This window comes from Morone saxatilis, unplaced genomic scaffold (assembly GCF_004916995.1).
Source record: "Morone saxatilis isolate NCDOM2014 unplaced genomic scaffold, NCSU_SB_2.0 Contig23, whole genome shotgun sequence".
NCBI classification, from domain to species: Eukaryota; Metazoa; Chordata; class Actinopteri; family Moronidae; genus Morone; species Morone saxatilis.
In genome coordinates, this window is record NW_023339796.1 from 13,647,708 (window position 1) to 13,663,247 (window position 15,540).

The following is a 15,540-nucleotide window of genomic DNA, read 5'->3' on the forward strand; positions in this document are numbered from 1 at the left end:
GTATAAAAATCCTTAAAATGCAAAGTTAATATAAATGCTTGTAAATGTGTGTGCCTTAAATGCAGTAAAATAATAACCCTTATCTAATTTGTTCAGCATGTTCAGTGGAGTTAAATTGAATTCAGAGAATGGAAAATCCAATGGCAGGTCAATATTCTCTGTCTCTCACACACACACACACACACACAGTGTCCATGTTGTCCACACCATCAGTCTGCTGAGGTATCCCTGGTTCCCTGTGGTGTGTGCATGTCGAAGGCCCCGGTGTTATTGATCCTGATTGGGCCTCACAGGAGGAGATTCCGGCCTGCCATTGACCCACACTTCTCCATGTTTCCACCCTTCTCTCAGATCATCAGAGGAAGCCGTCTCCTCCCGCCGGCTGCCGGCCTGCCTGCTTTGCGTGAGATTTCTGATTGTCAGATGGAAGGGGAAAAAAGGGGAAAAATGAACTTACTACAGGTTTTGCAAAATCACTAGCAGGTCTTGCCTGAGTAGTCCGCACTGACGTTTTTCTGGCTTGGTGACTGTCAAAACATCCCCCCCATGCATGCATGCCCTCCCTCCTTCTCCTCAGAAAGCCTGTGGCTCACAGGCTGCTCTCTTCTTCAAAGTAAAACTTCTCCACCATGTGGCCTGTGTTGAATTTTTGTGTTGACGGCTGCCCAGTGCTCATGAACTCCTCATAGGGGTCCTTTTTCTCCTCGTCGCTGCCTAAGCACTTGAAAAGTGTCATGGCAAGGAAGGAGTAGAAGACCATGACAAACAGGATGTAAAAGTAAGCATTGTCGTAAGTCTCCCTGGAGTTGGAGATGTTGGACGCTGATCTGATGCCGGACAGAGGGCTCTCTGTGCTGCTGGAGACAGTCACGTTGAATTGCTGTCCACTGATGTCGATACCAGTGTCCTCCAGAATCTGCTGGCATCTGGAGAGAAGAGGAAGCAGGAGGGTCCGGTTCACGTGCTTCATACTTAAATTAAAGGTGGAAGTCGGACTGAGTAGAGGATCTTGATAGAAACAAAATAAACCAAAAATATTAGACAGACAAGGGACCAGGGCGACTGAGAAGGGACTTCAGATGGAAAGTGTGAGAGGCAGGCACTCACCACTTTAGGAAAGGCACGCTGTGAGTCATCCACCCACTCTTCAAGAGACTTGATAAGGTGGTATTTCAAAGATAAAGCCCAGTCCTTTTCTGCCCTATTGGATGCAGCCAAAGTAACATAAAAGCACAACTGTGACCTCAGAATGATTTGTACGGAATGTTTTTTTTCATTTTGATCCAAAATGAATCAGTCATACACTCTAAGATTACAATTCTCCAAGCACATTCTGGCTCAACTTTTTTTCTAAAGCTCCCTTTTAACTATTTTTCCTATTTTCCTATATCTGAAACCTTTTTTTTTCAGTCCGTCCTCTCTTTGTGCTCCTTCCTTCACTTTCAATTTGGGGTCTTGGAAGCTGCAGAGACGCTTGGATTGTTGTCAGCTCCGGTCAAGTAGTCTACTCATTTCAAAGAGTGTTGGGGTCAGAGGTTAAGTTGTCTCCAGTGTGTTGCTGCATGACTGACACTCTGCTCCAAAGCAACCCCTTTGGCTTTTTCACTCATTGTGTCTTACAACTTGAGCACTTGTAAAAAGAAAAGTTTGTGGAGAGTAAAGAAAAAAGAGTAATGTGATCTTGCCTTGATATGATCTGTTTTCTGCGTCGCACCGAGCATCAACACGCAAACAGACATGCTAACACACAAATGCATGCACACGGAAATGTTTAAAACATATTAAAAAACAAACATTCAGTGTTTTCTCATGCATGCACACTTACTTTATACATATACTGTGAATGACACGGACAGCTGCATACATGATCCCTAAACCGGAGAGAAAAGAAAGGAGAAAAAAAGACAAGGTGATAAAAATGCGGCCGTGATATCTGTAACCTTTGAGGAGTCTGCCAACTGGGTGAACACTGTTTTTGTCTGTGTTTGGCAGCGATAGCCAAAACACTTCTGAACCCTGTACAGCTATGTCAGTGAGTGATGTCCTGGTATGACTGTGGGCCGCTGTGCTCATATAATTTATAGCAGCTCTGCCTTAGTCATTAAGGGGTGTGAAGGAGCCCCTAGGGAGCAGGAATTTGTCCAAAAGGAGTGTTTATGAAAGGGGATATATTTATGATTTAATGCTCCAGGAGGGTGCACAAGGGATGCAACTTGCAGAGCGTAGGTAGTGTCACTATCTTCCTCATCAACAGCTGGCAAGAAAGAAAGAAAGAAAGAAAGTAAGATAGATAAATTCTAGTTTAAAAAGTAAATCCCAGCTCCATAGACAAGATTTAACAAATACTGACTTGATGCCTTTAGTCCCCCAAGGCACTACTCACTACTCTGTTGTTTGACCAGAAAAGGCCTCAAATTTTTTAATCACTTTATTATTTTTTTAATTAATTTGGTTTCCTAAACAATTATACTATAAAAATATAAATTATAATAATTTAAATATATAAATTATACTATAAATTTAATTCACATTTCCTAAATGTTGTTTAAAAACCTTCTCCACACTGCCAAGAAGAAGGCTTTATTTATTTGATGCCTAAAATCCATGTAATGTAAACAGAGTCTAAAAATGCTATAATTAGCTTATAACATATTTTCTATGTAGCAGTTTTTAATTATAGACTGTAAATTCCTCCCGGGTTGCGAAAACAAAAAAAAAAACAGAAAAACAATGAGGGCAAGACCTCAATTTTCTCAATGGCAGCTACAACCCTGTTATCCCATAATGACACCCACTCAAAGTCACAACTTTCTGCATTTTCATACAGTTTATTATAAATAGTAAATAGTGCTGTATTGTACACAAAACTCCTTACAACAAAATCATTTTACACAAATGTAAATGAAAATTATACAAAAAGAAACATGTATAATGAACATTTTGTAAGACTTACTTAAGCACTTAAGAGTGCTTAATACAGGATGCAAAGAGGAGACATAACACTTAAACAACACTAAATAAATAAGAAATGGAACTAATGGTTGCAAGTTCCTGTTGAAAACTAATTTAACACATGCAAAAAAACAAAATAAAAATTAACTGTCAAACTGAATTATGTATTCACTGGCAGAGAATTTTTTGGCTTCATGACATCACAACTACGTTTGCTATTTTTTCATCGCTTGATGATTTCCCCTGATTGATCAATGCACACAACCCAAACTTAAAGACATTGAAAAGACAGAGCATATTTCTGAGGGTATAATCGGGGCATTTGATCTGTGTTAATTTACATCACATGAGGTATGAATGTATTGCACTTTCTTTGGGTTGCAGTGGTTTCACTACTCCACTCCGCCTCGATTCATGCCTCTCTGCTGGTCTTCCCGGTGTAGTCAAATTTTTTTTTTTATCTCCAATGTCTTACACAAGAATCACATCAATATACAGTAAATATTCTGTTCCTAAGACATTGTGATGAAGAGAAGCACATGGGGCTCACCAAGTCCACCCCAACTTGCATCTCTGCCACTTATCACAAAAATCAAATACAAAACTTTGAATGTATTTACTCCCGTTTCCCCACCCGTCTTCTCGGAGCATGACGTGACGTACAAGCAAGGCGACTGCCAGGTAACAGGAGAGGCTGTGCCTTTTGGTCCTAATTATTCCAGTCAACCCCCTCCATCGCCATCACTACACCTCCATATCAACTGGTTCCCCCTTTGCTGAAGGAGAACAACCTCTACCCCTTCACCCGCCCAAACTCTCTTTCGCTGTCCTTAGGGCTGGGAAAGTTTGGCAAAGGCACGGGGTGGAGGGGGGGTGTTCTCTGGCGATGAAAGTCAGACTGGCCTGGAAGCCTCCTGTTCAGGCAATGTTAGGGACTTCATATAATGAAAGGCACCTGAGGAGAAGAGGGAAAGATAGAAGGTTAATGGGAGGTTCATTTTATTCAGCTTCAACTGGTTAAAACCTCTGATGGACAACACAGCAAAGAATGTGAAGTTAAATGAGAGGGGAAGAACTGTGAAAGAAGGAGGGGGTGTTTAAGAGCAGATAAGAGCAGGTGAGAGTGGAAACTGGGGTCCTAGGTTGAATAATAAAACTCAAAAAACAGGTGAAGAGCTTTGGGAATCTCCTTTGACATTCTTTGAACCTAATGTGGTCAGTAAAACTAGCCTGAGACTGAGCCTTAGCCTGGATCTCTGGCTCTGCTCCACTGATCAATAACAACTCTAAATCTGACCTCCAGTGGGACACATGGTTCTAATCCTGGCCTGCCAAGGGCCATAATCGCCCCCTGTTAAAGAGCCCCTTACCCTCTTTTTACACACACACACACACACACACACACACACACATACACACATTTCACCAAACCCCCAAAAGCTACATGTGGGTCTCTCCCAGGACTGGCTAAATTAATGACATCAAGATGTTGCCACTGATGGGCCCAGTCAACATGTGGTAGTGTACCTCAGATCAGCCCCAGCAACACACCGCCGTGCCCGGCGCTACCCCCCCCCCACCCTCCTGTCAAACATGCTTTAGGAAGTGGCTCCTTTCATTTGGGCGGCTATCTTTGTTACACAGGGGTCATTACATGGCTAGGTGAGCTACACTGAGGGTTTGATGGGCAAGCTCATCATACGGGGTCAAGAAAGGACAGTGAGTAAAAAATGTGTGTGTCGGGATAAGACCCGGACATGCCCCTCCATCAGGCCACGTGGATAGCCCCTTGATGGTAATGTAAACTGAGGTAACCTGGCCACTAGTGCTCCCTAACAGACATGTAATTTCAGTGCAGCGCAGGGTGATTTGAGAAGCTCGCTCATTAGAGGGGACTGCGCAATTAACTTGAAAATATAAACTAAATTGCATAGCCAGAGCAGGGGTTATAGAAGGACATAACCGCTCAAATCAATTATCGATCATTTAAATTGAAATATAGAAATGAAAGTCTAAGAGAGTAGTAAATAAACTTCTTAGAAATCTTAAAGAAAATTTTGTATTTCCAGCATACCTTGCTTTGACTGTACTGTCCATACTGGTAGGATGGATGGTGGTCCATGGCGTAGGCTGGTGAGGTGTAGGAAGGTGGGCAGTAAGACTGGGTGCTTGGCAGGGTGGGCATACTGGTCAGACCTGGTATAGCCTCCAGGCGCTGGGAGCCATGACAGCTGGCAGCCATGCCACTGTTAGGTTCCAGCCCTCCGGTCAGTGGAGAGAGGGCAAAGTCACTCTGGGACTGATGTGGCACTCCACCTGGGTTCAATAGACCCATTACCTGAGGGGACACATGGAGGCAAATCAGATGATTAAAGAACAGAATCAAATCAAATCAAAGTCAAAAAGATTTTCAAAATGTCACAAAGTAAACTGGTCCCACCCTAAAGTAAAGTGTTACCAGTAGTTTTAAAAACTCCAAAATGGATTCTTTTTTTAACCAAAATCTGACATTACGCGATTCAATCAATTTTTTCACTCTACTCAGGTGGGCTAAAGTGTAGGCCTCTCTCCTTGTTCATTGTTAAAAAAACATTATTACTGGCTTCCCTCACACATGTGGTTTTCTTTTACTCTGCCTGACTGATTGAGGAGCTGATGGTGGCTAAAGAGTTCAACCCTTTCACCAACCAGATGGTTCTGTTAGAGTTATCTTGTCAAATGTATGGATGCACAGGATTTTATTCACTTATATTTTGCCTAGCTTTGTGTCATAAATGGAATAGATAGATAAGAAATAATAAGCCTAAGTTTGACTTTGGCCAATCGTAATATATGAAAATTATTTAAACAATAAATTTATATAATGTGATCTGTTCTTAATTAGTTATAAGTAGAATTCAAACAGATTTGTATGTCCATAGATTTATTGGCCCTTCAGAGCAATGCTCTTTCTGTTATGGTCTCTTTTCCTCTCTCGCTTTCTCTTGATGCCCTAAAATCACCGTGTCCTTGTGAGGCCAGGGTGAAGAGGCCAAAGGGTATGTGGGAACGAGGAGTAGAGTGTGTTTGTGTGTGAGAGCTACCTCTCCTACGTGTGGAATTGTGTATTTAACAGTAGGTGTGTGTGTGTGTGTGTTTGTGTGTCTGTGCACGGTCATGTGTAATATAAGCATTTTTTGCTCTGATGTCAGGGGTGTGGGGGTATCGGTGATACATTGTGAACAGCTGCACACAGGTTTGCGTGAGAAGCAAGGTCATGAAAATGTCTAAAAAAATGAAGTTAAAGGGAGAACAGGAGTTACAGTCCATATAGGAGAAAACAGAGCTAAAGCAGAATGCAAAACCAAACACTGAAAGCAACCCGGAAAGACGCAACTGACAGCCAGCTGGCACACACACATGCATATGTACACACACTAAGGCGTACGTAGGTGTCTTTAATGTATGTAATTTACAGTTGGCCTGTCAGAGTAATCTGACCTCACACATCTGAAGAACACATCAATGGGGCCTACAACCAAAACACTATTTCTTTTACTGCTAAGGATGTATGACACACTGTAAAATACATAAGTCTGTTGCACACAGAGCCCATAAAAATGAGAGTATTTATATATTTAAGGTGCATAAAAAACCTTATCTTCATGCTGCTTTAAAACAGTCAAATGTGTCCTTAAAGTGTCAGAAGAATTTGTATTGTTTATTTAAATATTGATTAGTTAAATCATTGCTAATGAATATAAACACTTAAATATCATGGCTATTCCTAGTTTTCCAGTGTATCACACATGTTGTGTATTCCAACGCAACACACACAATAGTATAAGTGGTATGTGAGTACATGTTTGTGTCAAAGGGTCTGTGTCTATCTACACGCTCATACACTCTGTCTGCAACTGAAACGGCAGCAGTTCCCGATGGTGTCTGTTTTGAGGTTGTTCCGGGGATTAGGTCTCAGGGGGGTGCAAATCCCGGCCGCTCGCTTCCTTGGTGAGAAAGGGTTCCTTTGGTATGCACCAGATCAGCAGCGAGACGCCAGAGATCTCGCACCACAGGGAAACCACTGCCTGAAGCTCAGAATACAGAGCTAACTGCTCAGACAAGAATATCACCTATCTAAAGTAAACCTTATCCATATCAAAACTCCACTGTGCTCTAATGTGACCATATCTGGATTCAACTGAACCTCTGAATCTCCTGATGGATACAGAAAAGCAGATAGAGTTGAGTGGCTTTTATAGACAGATTTGGAGTTCAGATAGCCAGATAATTCCAGGGAGGATTTAACACAAAATGGAGCAAGTTGTGTAGCTATCCGAGGAAATTGAAGCCGTAAAGTTTTCTAAGTGCAGACAGGTCTTCGTGTATTAACTATCAATGTCATAGAATTTAATCAATTCTCATTTCCTCCCTGTTATTAAGTTAAAATCAGGGAATTAATTCTATCCTCGTCCGAAATAGAGAAAACTGTATTGCAATATACATTCAACCAGCTGCAATGAATACATGAATTAAAACAAATTAGCCAACAAAGTGAATCATTTGCATAAATTACACACTTTGTTACAAGGGGATAGATTACTTCATTCCAATCAATTAAGACACTGGAACATTCTGTGATTGCAATTCCAGACTGAGAAAACATTCCAGGCACGAGATGAGATGTCCATTCTGTACGGAGCTGCTCACTAAGGTTAATGCTGAAACCATCCATGAGGCCATGGCACCTTTGGCCTCTTTATTGGAGTTAAAGTCACTCTGTGACCCTGTGGGTGTGTGAACTCACACCACAGCAATCCGCTCAGTTACAGGAGGGCAGGTTTGCATGCCAGTTATGCTCAAAGTCATTCACTGAAGTACAAATTAGCTCATCAGCCACACTCGCAGTTTGTCATCTTCACTCTCCCCTGTCTCTCTAGACTTTTATTTGTCCAGTGACATTAAAAATACCCCAAAGAATAATGTTTTGAAAGTAAATGTGGCTGTTTCTGAGAAGAAAACAACACATTCAAGTCCATAACTAGAGCTCATATATCAAAGCAGTCAATTATACCTTCAGCCACAATGGTGCCACCTACCACTTTCTGACCATGCACCCTGGCAGGTACAACAAAGATCTTTTTTCTCAATATATATACATCCTGAGGCATTCACATAGTAACAAACCTGCCTGAGGCAGTTTTTTATCTGTGCCTGACAGGAGTCTGAGATTCTCTCTCATGGGAATTAGTACCCAGCATGCATTGCATGTGGGCCGGCCACCCTTTGTGGCGGTTAAAAGCTCGTTTTCCGCCTGTTAGTCCATCTTCTGGGCTGGTAGGGAGCCACTGATGGACACTGATGACTGTGTAATCGGCCATAATTGTCTTTTCAGTTTTGATTTGTGTCATCATGCAACATCCATACATCCTTCCTCATGTCTGGTCCCTTTTCCATCCCCAAAGACTGACGTTTGCCACATTTTAAATTCATCAAACAACCCATCAGAATAAACAAAAATGAAAAGCTACCGTGTTTCTTAGCCTAACAAGGTTTTCATCAATGTCACTGCAATGACACCTCGTAGGTCGCACACAGAGGAGTGTGTGTTCGTGTGTATCATTAGCTTTCCATATGGTGCATTTCGTAAACGCCATGAAGAACTATCGTTGCCTTGCTCCATGGCATGACAACATACGTGTGAAGATAGGTTTGTCTGTGTGTTTGAAACAGAATTGATGTGTGTATGTAGATGTTTGCAGATATTCATAGATTTAGTGCGTTTCTAGTACTTCTGTGTCGTACGTTAAGAACAGATGTAGAGACTGACCTGTGGTGAGAGGCTGTTGCTGATGGTGGGGTTGACAGCGTTGGTGTGTCCTGCCCCGGTCACAAAGCTGTCCGAGTATCCTGAGAACCCGTGACGTCCAGAAGACAGGCAGTATGCAGAGCCTCCATCCTGGGAGCCTGCTGACGAGCCGAGCCCACTCTGGTGCACGGAGGTGGGGGGCAAAGGCTGCGGTCGGTGGACTGTACTGGGCTGCTCGGATGCTGCAGAGAATAAAACATTCACCTTAAAATCCCATTTTTAAATCATTTTGGTGCTGTTATAAGATAATTCCAGATTCTGTGCCACAATTTTAAAGGATACATTTTAAGTATGTTTGGGTGTGTTCAGCTGAACCCACCTTGAGCTATAGAAGTAGGAGTGTAGGGGCTGTCAGACAGCTGATAGGGTTGTAGGCCTGACATAGCGGATGGAGGGAAACCACCAGGGATGAGATGGTTAAATGCCATCAGCTGACTGGCTCCTGCTTGCTTCCTCCACCGGGCCCTTCTGTTGCTGAACCACACCTGAGAGATGAGCAGAGACAAGAGTGTTTAGTGTTTATTTATCTGCTAACTCAATAGAATGGGTTCACTTGTACGGTACGTATACGGACAGTGAGAGAGAGTGTGTGTGTAAGGTCTCCCTGGCCCATTACAGGGAGCTGAACTGATAGAGATCTTAACATCTGGAGCTTGCAGTGAAACCACAGACTTTACATCTTTATGTGCTACTGCAAGTCACTGGGTTCAGGGGCAGACGCCAGAGGGCTGTTACAGCTGTTAAAGCCTATATTAGCACACTATCTAAATCAGGCATCTATTTTGGGATCTTTACATAGCCCATTTTCTGCGGAGAGTCTGACAAAAATGGGAATCTGTCTTCATACACAGTGGGTGCTGTGTATCTGTGGTGTCTGTGTCTGTTTATGTGGAGAAGGAGGGTCAGACATGGGGGCAGGAATGTGTGGCAACATCCCAAGGCAATTTAACGCCCACATGACACATATCCATGACGGACGGACACATTGCTCTGCTGTCAATATCGGGGTCTCCGGGACGTCAAGGTTAAAGAGGGCATGTGTCTAACCTGAACTCGAGCCTCCGTCAGTTTGGCACGCTGAGCCAGCTCCTCCCGTGTGTAGATGTCGGGGTAGTGCGTGCGTTCAAATGCCCTCTCCAGCTCCTCGAGCTGCTCTGCTGTGAAGGTGGTTCGACTGCGGCGCTGCTTCCTCTTCAGAGGCAGGCCTGGCTCTGAGTCCACGTCGGAGCCCTCGTCCGAGTGGCTGGCTATAATTGAAAAAACAAACAAGACGGTTACTTCAGATGAGTCAGGCTGGTACAGAATGAACATTTGGGGTAAATACTAAGCTTGGGTACAATAGACAGACCCGAGACAATAGATTATTCTAAGGACAACACATGGTACAGAGCAACTTTAAATTGTGTCCTCCTGCTCCCTTAAACTCCTCAGTGGTTCCTAAGGGGATCAAAAGCCAGAAGCTGCTTGAACACGGATTAAAGAGGACTAGATCCCTCCGGGGCATCTATTCCCTGGGACACTGTGTCTCTCCCAGTCTTAGCCATGCTGTGCACTATACCGATAGGGTCCCAAAGTGAAGAGCAGGCAGCCCTTTTGCAGGTGCTTCTTAATCTGTTTGTTCAGTTGAGGGCAGGAGAGAGTGACTGGGCAACTGGGAGACAGCTATTGGGATCTAATTCAGCAGAAGAAGGGAATCAATGAAGGCTTGAGACTAGAGACAGAGGACCATTGCTGCGTTTTGGGGGGAGGTTACCCATCTATTAAATAATGATTAGGCTCCACAAACTAGCGTGACAGCCTGCCTTTGTCCGCCATTACATGTCTGCAATCCCCCATCTCTTTCTCAGTCATACGCACACTCACAAACATGCATCTGCTGCGTCTCGGCTACAGGCTTTCACTCAATGAACGTAGTCCATGACAATGTGTCAAACACAGATGGACACAAGACAGAAAGAGTTGGAATCCACTTCTCAAATCCACCCCAGAGGGACCTCTTAAACCTCATGAGGAAAGTTCACTGCACCTTTTCGACACTCAGACTATGCAGCCACACCTAAGCTGAGAGAGAAGGAATAAGAGAGTCAAAAGCAGAGAGACAGGTGTAAGCCACAGAAAGGCTTCAGCAGAGGACTCAGGCTAGTCTGTTTCCCCAGACTGCTCATTCTCCCTTTGCCCTCCAGATTTAAAGCTTTAATTAAAAAGTGCCAAGTCAGACATGGAGGGGGGTAGCAGGGATCTCCCCTTGCTTCTGGAGCCTCTGGAGCCAAAGCAGGAAATGTTTGTGCCGGTTGCCAGTGTGTGTCTGACCAGGCATTACACACGGATTTGCTTCTTGGGAATGCTGCTGTGCTCCGGGACTGCCAGCACACAAGATTCTGATGGTGAGAAGAGCTCTTTATTACATTTGAACCAAGGGTGCCACGCTGGCATAAAGGCTCACAGAGTATTGGCTGGATGCTTAAATACTCCTGGAACGTGCACTATGAGTTTTGGATGTGGTTTGTTTAGGTAAGGATGTGGCCAGTTGGAGCAGATTTTCTAATACAACAGGCACAAGGAGAAGGCCACACAGCATGAAAATATAACTTGACACTTTTCCTATGAACACTTTTAAACGTGAGTATTGTTGGGATCAGTAAGTGCCACTTCCATTAATCAGCAGATAAGCAACACTGAAGGAGAAGACTAGTAACAGCAGGCTAAGTAACATGCAATGTCATTACCATTTTAATGACAGAGAAACAGAGAAAGAAAGAAAAAGACAGAGAGAGAACCAATGACAGCGCAGAAATGAAAAGATTCCTGAGGGAGGGAAGGAGAGCTCATAAAACTCCTCAGAGGAGAAAGCTCCCCATTGGCACTGTAACTCACGTTAACTGCAGGGTGGGGGTGGATCTCTCCTCCTTAGCCCCCTTTATTTCTGTCTTTCCCTCTTTTTTTGCCCTCCCTGTTTTTATTATTAGTAACTACAGAGAAAACACTCCGTCACAGACGCTCCTTTAATGGCAAATGACAGTGTTGCTTTTGTCATCCTCTGGCTTGTACTTTCTCTTTTGCTCTCTTCCTCTCCCACTCTCTGTCTTTTTTTTTTTTTTTTGGAAGTGATGTGGCCAAGCCTTTGTATCTTAGCAGGGAAAAGCCTGTGGCAGGGCTCTATTGGGCCGATTACCACGCTCCATCTGTAGGAGCCATCAGGGACGCCCGGGCCCGCATTCAGGGGCCTGTCACCTGCCCAGCAGGGGAGTGGGGGGGGGTTGTAGGGTGAGATGGGGGCTGAAGGGCCAGGGGCTGAGTGGGGGAATGAAGGGTGGGAGGGAGAAGGGGTGGGGGGACAAAGGGGTCCAGAGAAGGGCCACTGGGGGCTGTGGAGGGGCACAGCAGGGGAGCACCCCTTCATCCCCTCCCTCCACGGCCTGAAGGGCACAGAGCTAGGGGGATGGGGGAGTTGAAGAGGTTGACATGGAGAGGAGATGGGAGGCTGAAGGCACCTGAAGAAGATGCTTGGGGAAGGGGGTGTGGGGTGCCAAGCTAAGGAGAATGGGGGGCTGCTGGTCATTCTTAAAAGTGGACCTGTCCCTTCCATCTCATCCATTCACTTTACTTCTCTCTTTCTCTGTGCTCACCCATCACTGCATCCACATCTTTGACATTTTCAAACAAGGCTCTTACGCCGCTGTGGATCAATTTTAAGGCTGGCGCAGGAGTGGACTCAGAGAGGGTTGTTCCCACACAGTCCCCGCACAAACGGCAGAAGAGGATACTAAACACACAAAGGGAGGCCTCGACCTCCTTACTTAAACACCCAAATCAAATTTTACGCTGCAGCTAAAGCACCAGGGAGCTGAAAATACTCCATAGCCGCTCACAGTTTGGCTGTGGCTCTGACAAGAATCTTAATAGAAAGATAGATTATTATCCCTCGAGCGGAAATTGGGGCTGTTGCAGAATCATCCCTACAACAGACTTTTCAAAACAAAGTAAGATGTAAGGTTAATAAACTAATAACATCAATGTAGATAGCGATCGTTTATACTGGACGGTAGAGTTTAGCACAGTTTTGTGGAGTATTCAACAAGTGAATTCAACAGGTTCTTTTTTTCCAATCTTACATAGAATTAAAGTGCATTTACAGGTGTTTTTGTAAACACACACACATAGCACACTCACTCAAACACATGCAGGAAAAGGACAGTGCTACAGCTCAGAGTAAACAGAACCATTTATCGATCAAGAGAGGAGACTGACAGGCAGGGAAGATAAACTCCAGAGGGTCACAGATGTGAACTTGGGGAACGTCTAGTTCCATTAGCTTCACCTGCAGCAGCAGTGCCTCCAACAGGCAAAAAAAAACAAAAAAAACAAGTGAGGAGTCCAACTGCGAGAATAAAGACTGCTTTTGTTTACCGCATAGTCTTCATCGGCCAGGGCTTCCCTTGCCAAGCATTCATCCCCCTCCCATCCACTCATGAGATGTTAATATGAAGAGACATGCACAGGCGCACACATCCATGTATGCAAACACGTGTGAATACAAATTCACACAGCCTTAAATGGCAACAAAATTAAAGAAGAGAATCCAAATAGATATTAAAGTGTGGAAGGGAAAGAAGCAAGGAATCTGGAGTAGAGAGAAAGGGAAGGGAAAGGACGAAGGGAAGGGAATGGGATGAAGAGCCTCAGTGAAAAAGAGAAAGAGAAGCGGAGCATATGGGGCATTTTATAGTCTTGTCTTGGTAGGGGCTGGCTAACCCTTCCTCCAGGGGCTGTTAATAGAGAAGGTAATTGAGCTGGTGACATGTGTTCGCAACACAAAACAAAGGGCAGAAGAGACAAATGAACTAGTTATTTGCCCAGGGAAGTAGATCTGGCCCTTTCAGGCCACAGAGCATAGTGCGAGTAGGGCCACTGAATAAAATAGTGGCATGCCACATAGAGCCAGAGCGAGCAGATGCACTGGAGGAAAAAGAATGGTTAACTGACAGCGTATGGGCTCAGCTGGGGTTAACAGTTAAGGGAAAAATGGGGAGTGAGTGGGCTGCTCACTTGACTTGCTAAAGAGCCCCCAGGAACCCGCAGCTGCCTGGGAAAAGAGGGGGGCAGATAGAGAAAAAAGAGAGAGGGAAATGATGATGTGATGGACGGAAAAAAAATGGAGCGAATAAGCGCAGGAGGTTGGCACTTAACGGACAAAGAAATAGCTGGCGATATGACTTTGAAAGATGTATCTCTGTCTAATATTGGTGAAGTGACAAAAAGCCACAAATGGCCCTTCATGGCTATTATGTGTACCCAGTGTGTGGTGGTTATTATTTAGTTCCACCGTGGTGCAGTTAGGTGACAGTTTCACGGTGGCATTTCCACCCTCGGGGCAGGGACAAAGCAACTGCACAGAACCCACGCAGGGACAAAGCAACAAGCCAGTCTGCCGCACGTTCCAGTCAAATGGAGACTAACCAGGTCCACCTCAGCCCAGCCCTCGTTTGGGCCAGACAGACAACCGAACCAATCAGCTCGTTTAGAATAACCAGAACACTCCCTCCGTAAACAACAAAACCAGCATTTGAACGCACACGACGGATCAACGTTGAGGAGCCTTAAGGTGAAGGTTATTTAATCAACACTGATTCACCGATCTGGTATCAGGCGGTCGGTCAGTTGTCATCTTTTCCCAAACATTATTGTAACCTCCTTTTCCTGGGGCCTGATAGTTTTAACAGTCAAGTGACCCTAGGTTAGCCCCTGACCTTTTCACAGCTACTGCGCAGCTCTGCAGCGAAGACGGGCTCACCGCTGACCCTGCAACAAAACTTCACTCAACATTCCACACCTTCTTTTGCGCTAACCCTACAAACACTCATTAATGGTGTGTTTCTTTTGTTTTTACAAGCTTTGCATGCAAATTTTCAACTCCTGCTGTTGTTTTAATGCCTGTGTTTGGACAAATGCAGGAAATAAATTCTGTAACTTGGAACACATTTTTTTTTAAAATCATATCCTAAATTTCTTTTTATTTTCATTTCTTTGTTAAAAGAGGTAAAAAAGGACATTAATCAAAACAGCAACAGAGTTGTGCTGGCGTGTCCATAATGTGCAATGTGCTGGACGAAACAGCTCCACAAAAACTGAGGCTAAACAAAGTTAAGTGATTGACAACGCTGTCTGGCTTTACTCAATTAACTATCCCATTGTGCTCCTCTTTGCAGAGTCCCCTCGCCCCCGACCCTTTTCTCTTCACACTCCTTTATCCTCCCCATCACAGAGTTTTGCTTGGCTAATACTTCCAAGGAAATAGAGAGTTCTTTTTCTACTGGGGCTCCTCTCCTTGACCTTCCATTGCTCATTGCTTCTTTTTCAGTCACTTCACAGTGTCTCTGGGGTTAGTGGGGAGAATGTGGAGAGTACATCAGCGCCGAGGGGCCGGCTCAGGGCAGGACCCCAGCCCATTACTTCAAAGTTGGCCTGCATTCATTAATTGTCCTTTGAATTAATATTGGAGGATCACAATGTGGGTGCCAACAGAGAAAGAGGCTTTAATGAAGCATAGAGCAGCCATTCATTTGCAGATAACTATGTTTTCATGCTTGAATAGTCATCATGCATGGGCTTATTAGAAAAAACTCACGAGAGAGGGAGGAGTGCGGGATGAGGAGAGGAGACAGAGAGACAGCGAGAGCCCCAGGGTAGAGGAGAGTGATTTGGTGCTCGCCACTTGGCCCTCGTGCCCCCTTTTGCCCTCG

At 44.4% G+C, this 15,540-nt stretch overlaps 1 protein-coding gene across 1 annotated transcript in view; it reads right to left on the reverse strand.

The window, feature by feature from the left end:
- Positions 1-3,083: 3,083 nt before the first annotated feature.
- The window catches only part of pax3a (paired box 3a), an 18,341-nt gene continuing 5,884 nt past the window's right edge, over positions 3,084-15,540 (reverse strand). Inside the window, exons 5-9 of the mRNA XM_035671541.1 lie at positions 9,848-10,047; positions 9,120-9,285; positions 8,762-8,982; positions 5,027-5,290; positions 3,084-3,907 (exon numbers count right to left, since the gene is read on the reverse strand). Of these exons, the coding sequence (XP_035527434.1) occupies positions 3,890-3,907; positions 5,027-5,290; positions 8,762-8,982; positions 9,120-9,285; positions 9,848-10,047 (869 nt within the window). The 3' untranslated portion in view covers positions 3,084-3,889. The remainder of the gene's footprint in view (positions 3,908-5,026; positions 5,291-8,761; positions 8,983-9,119; positions 9,286-9,847; positions 10,048-15,540) is intronic.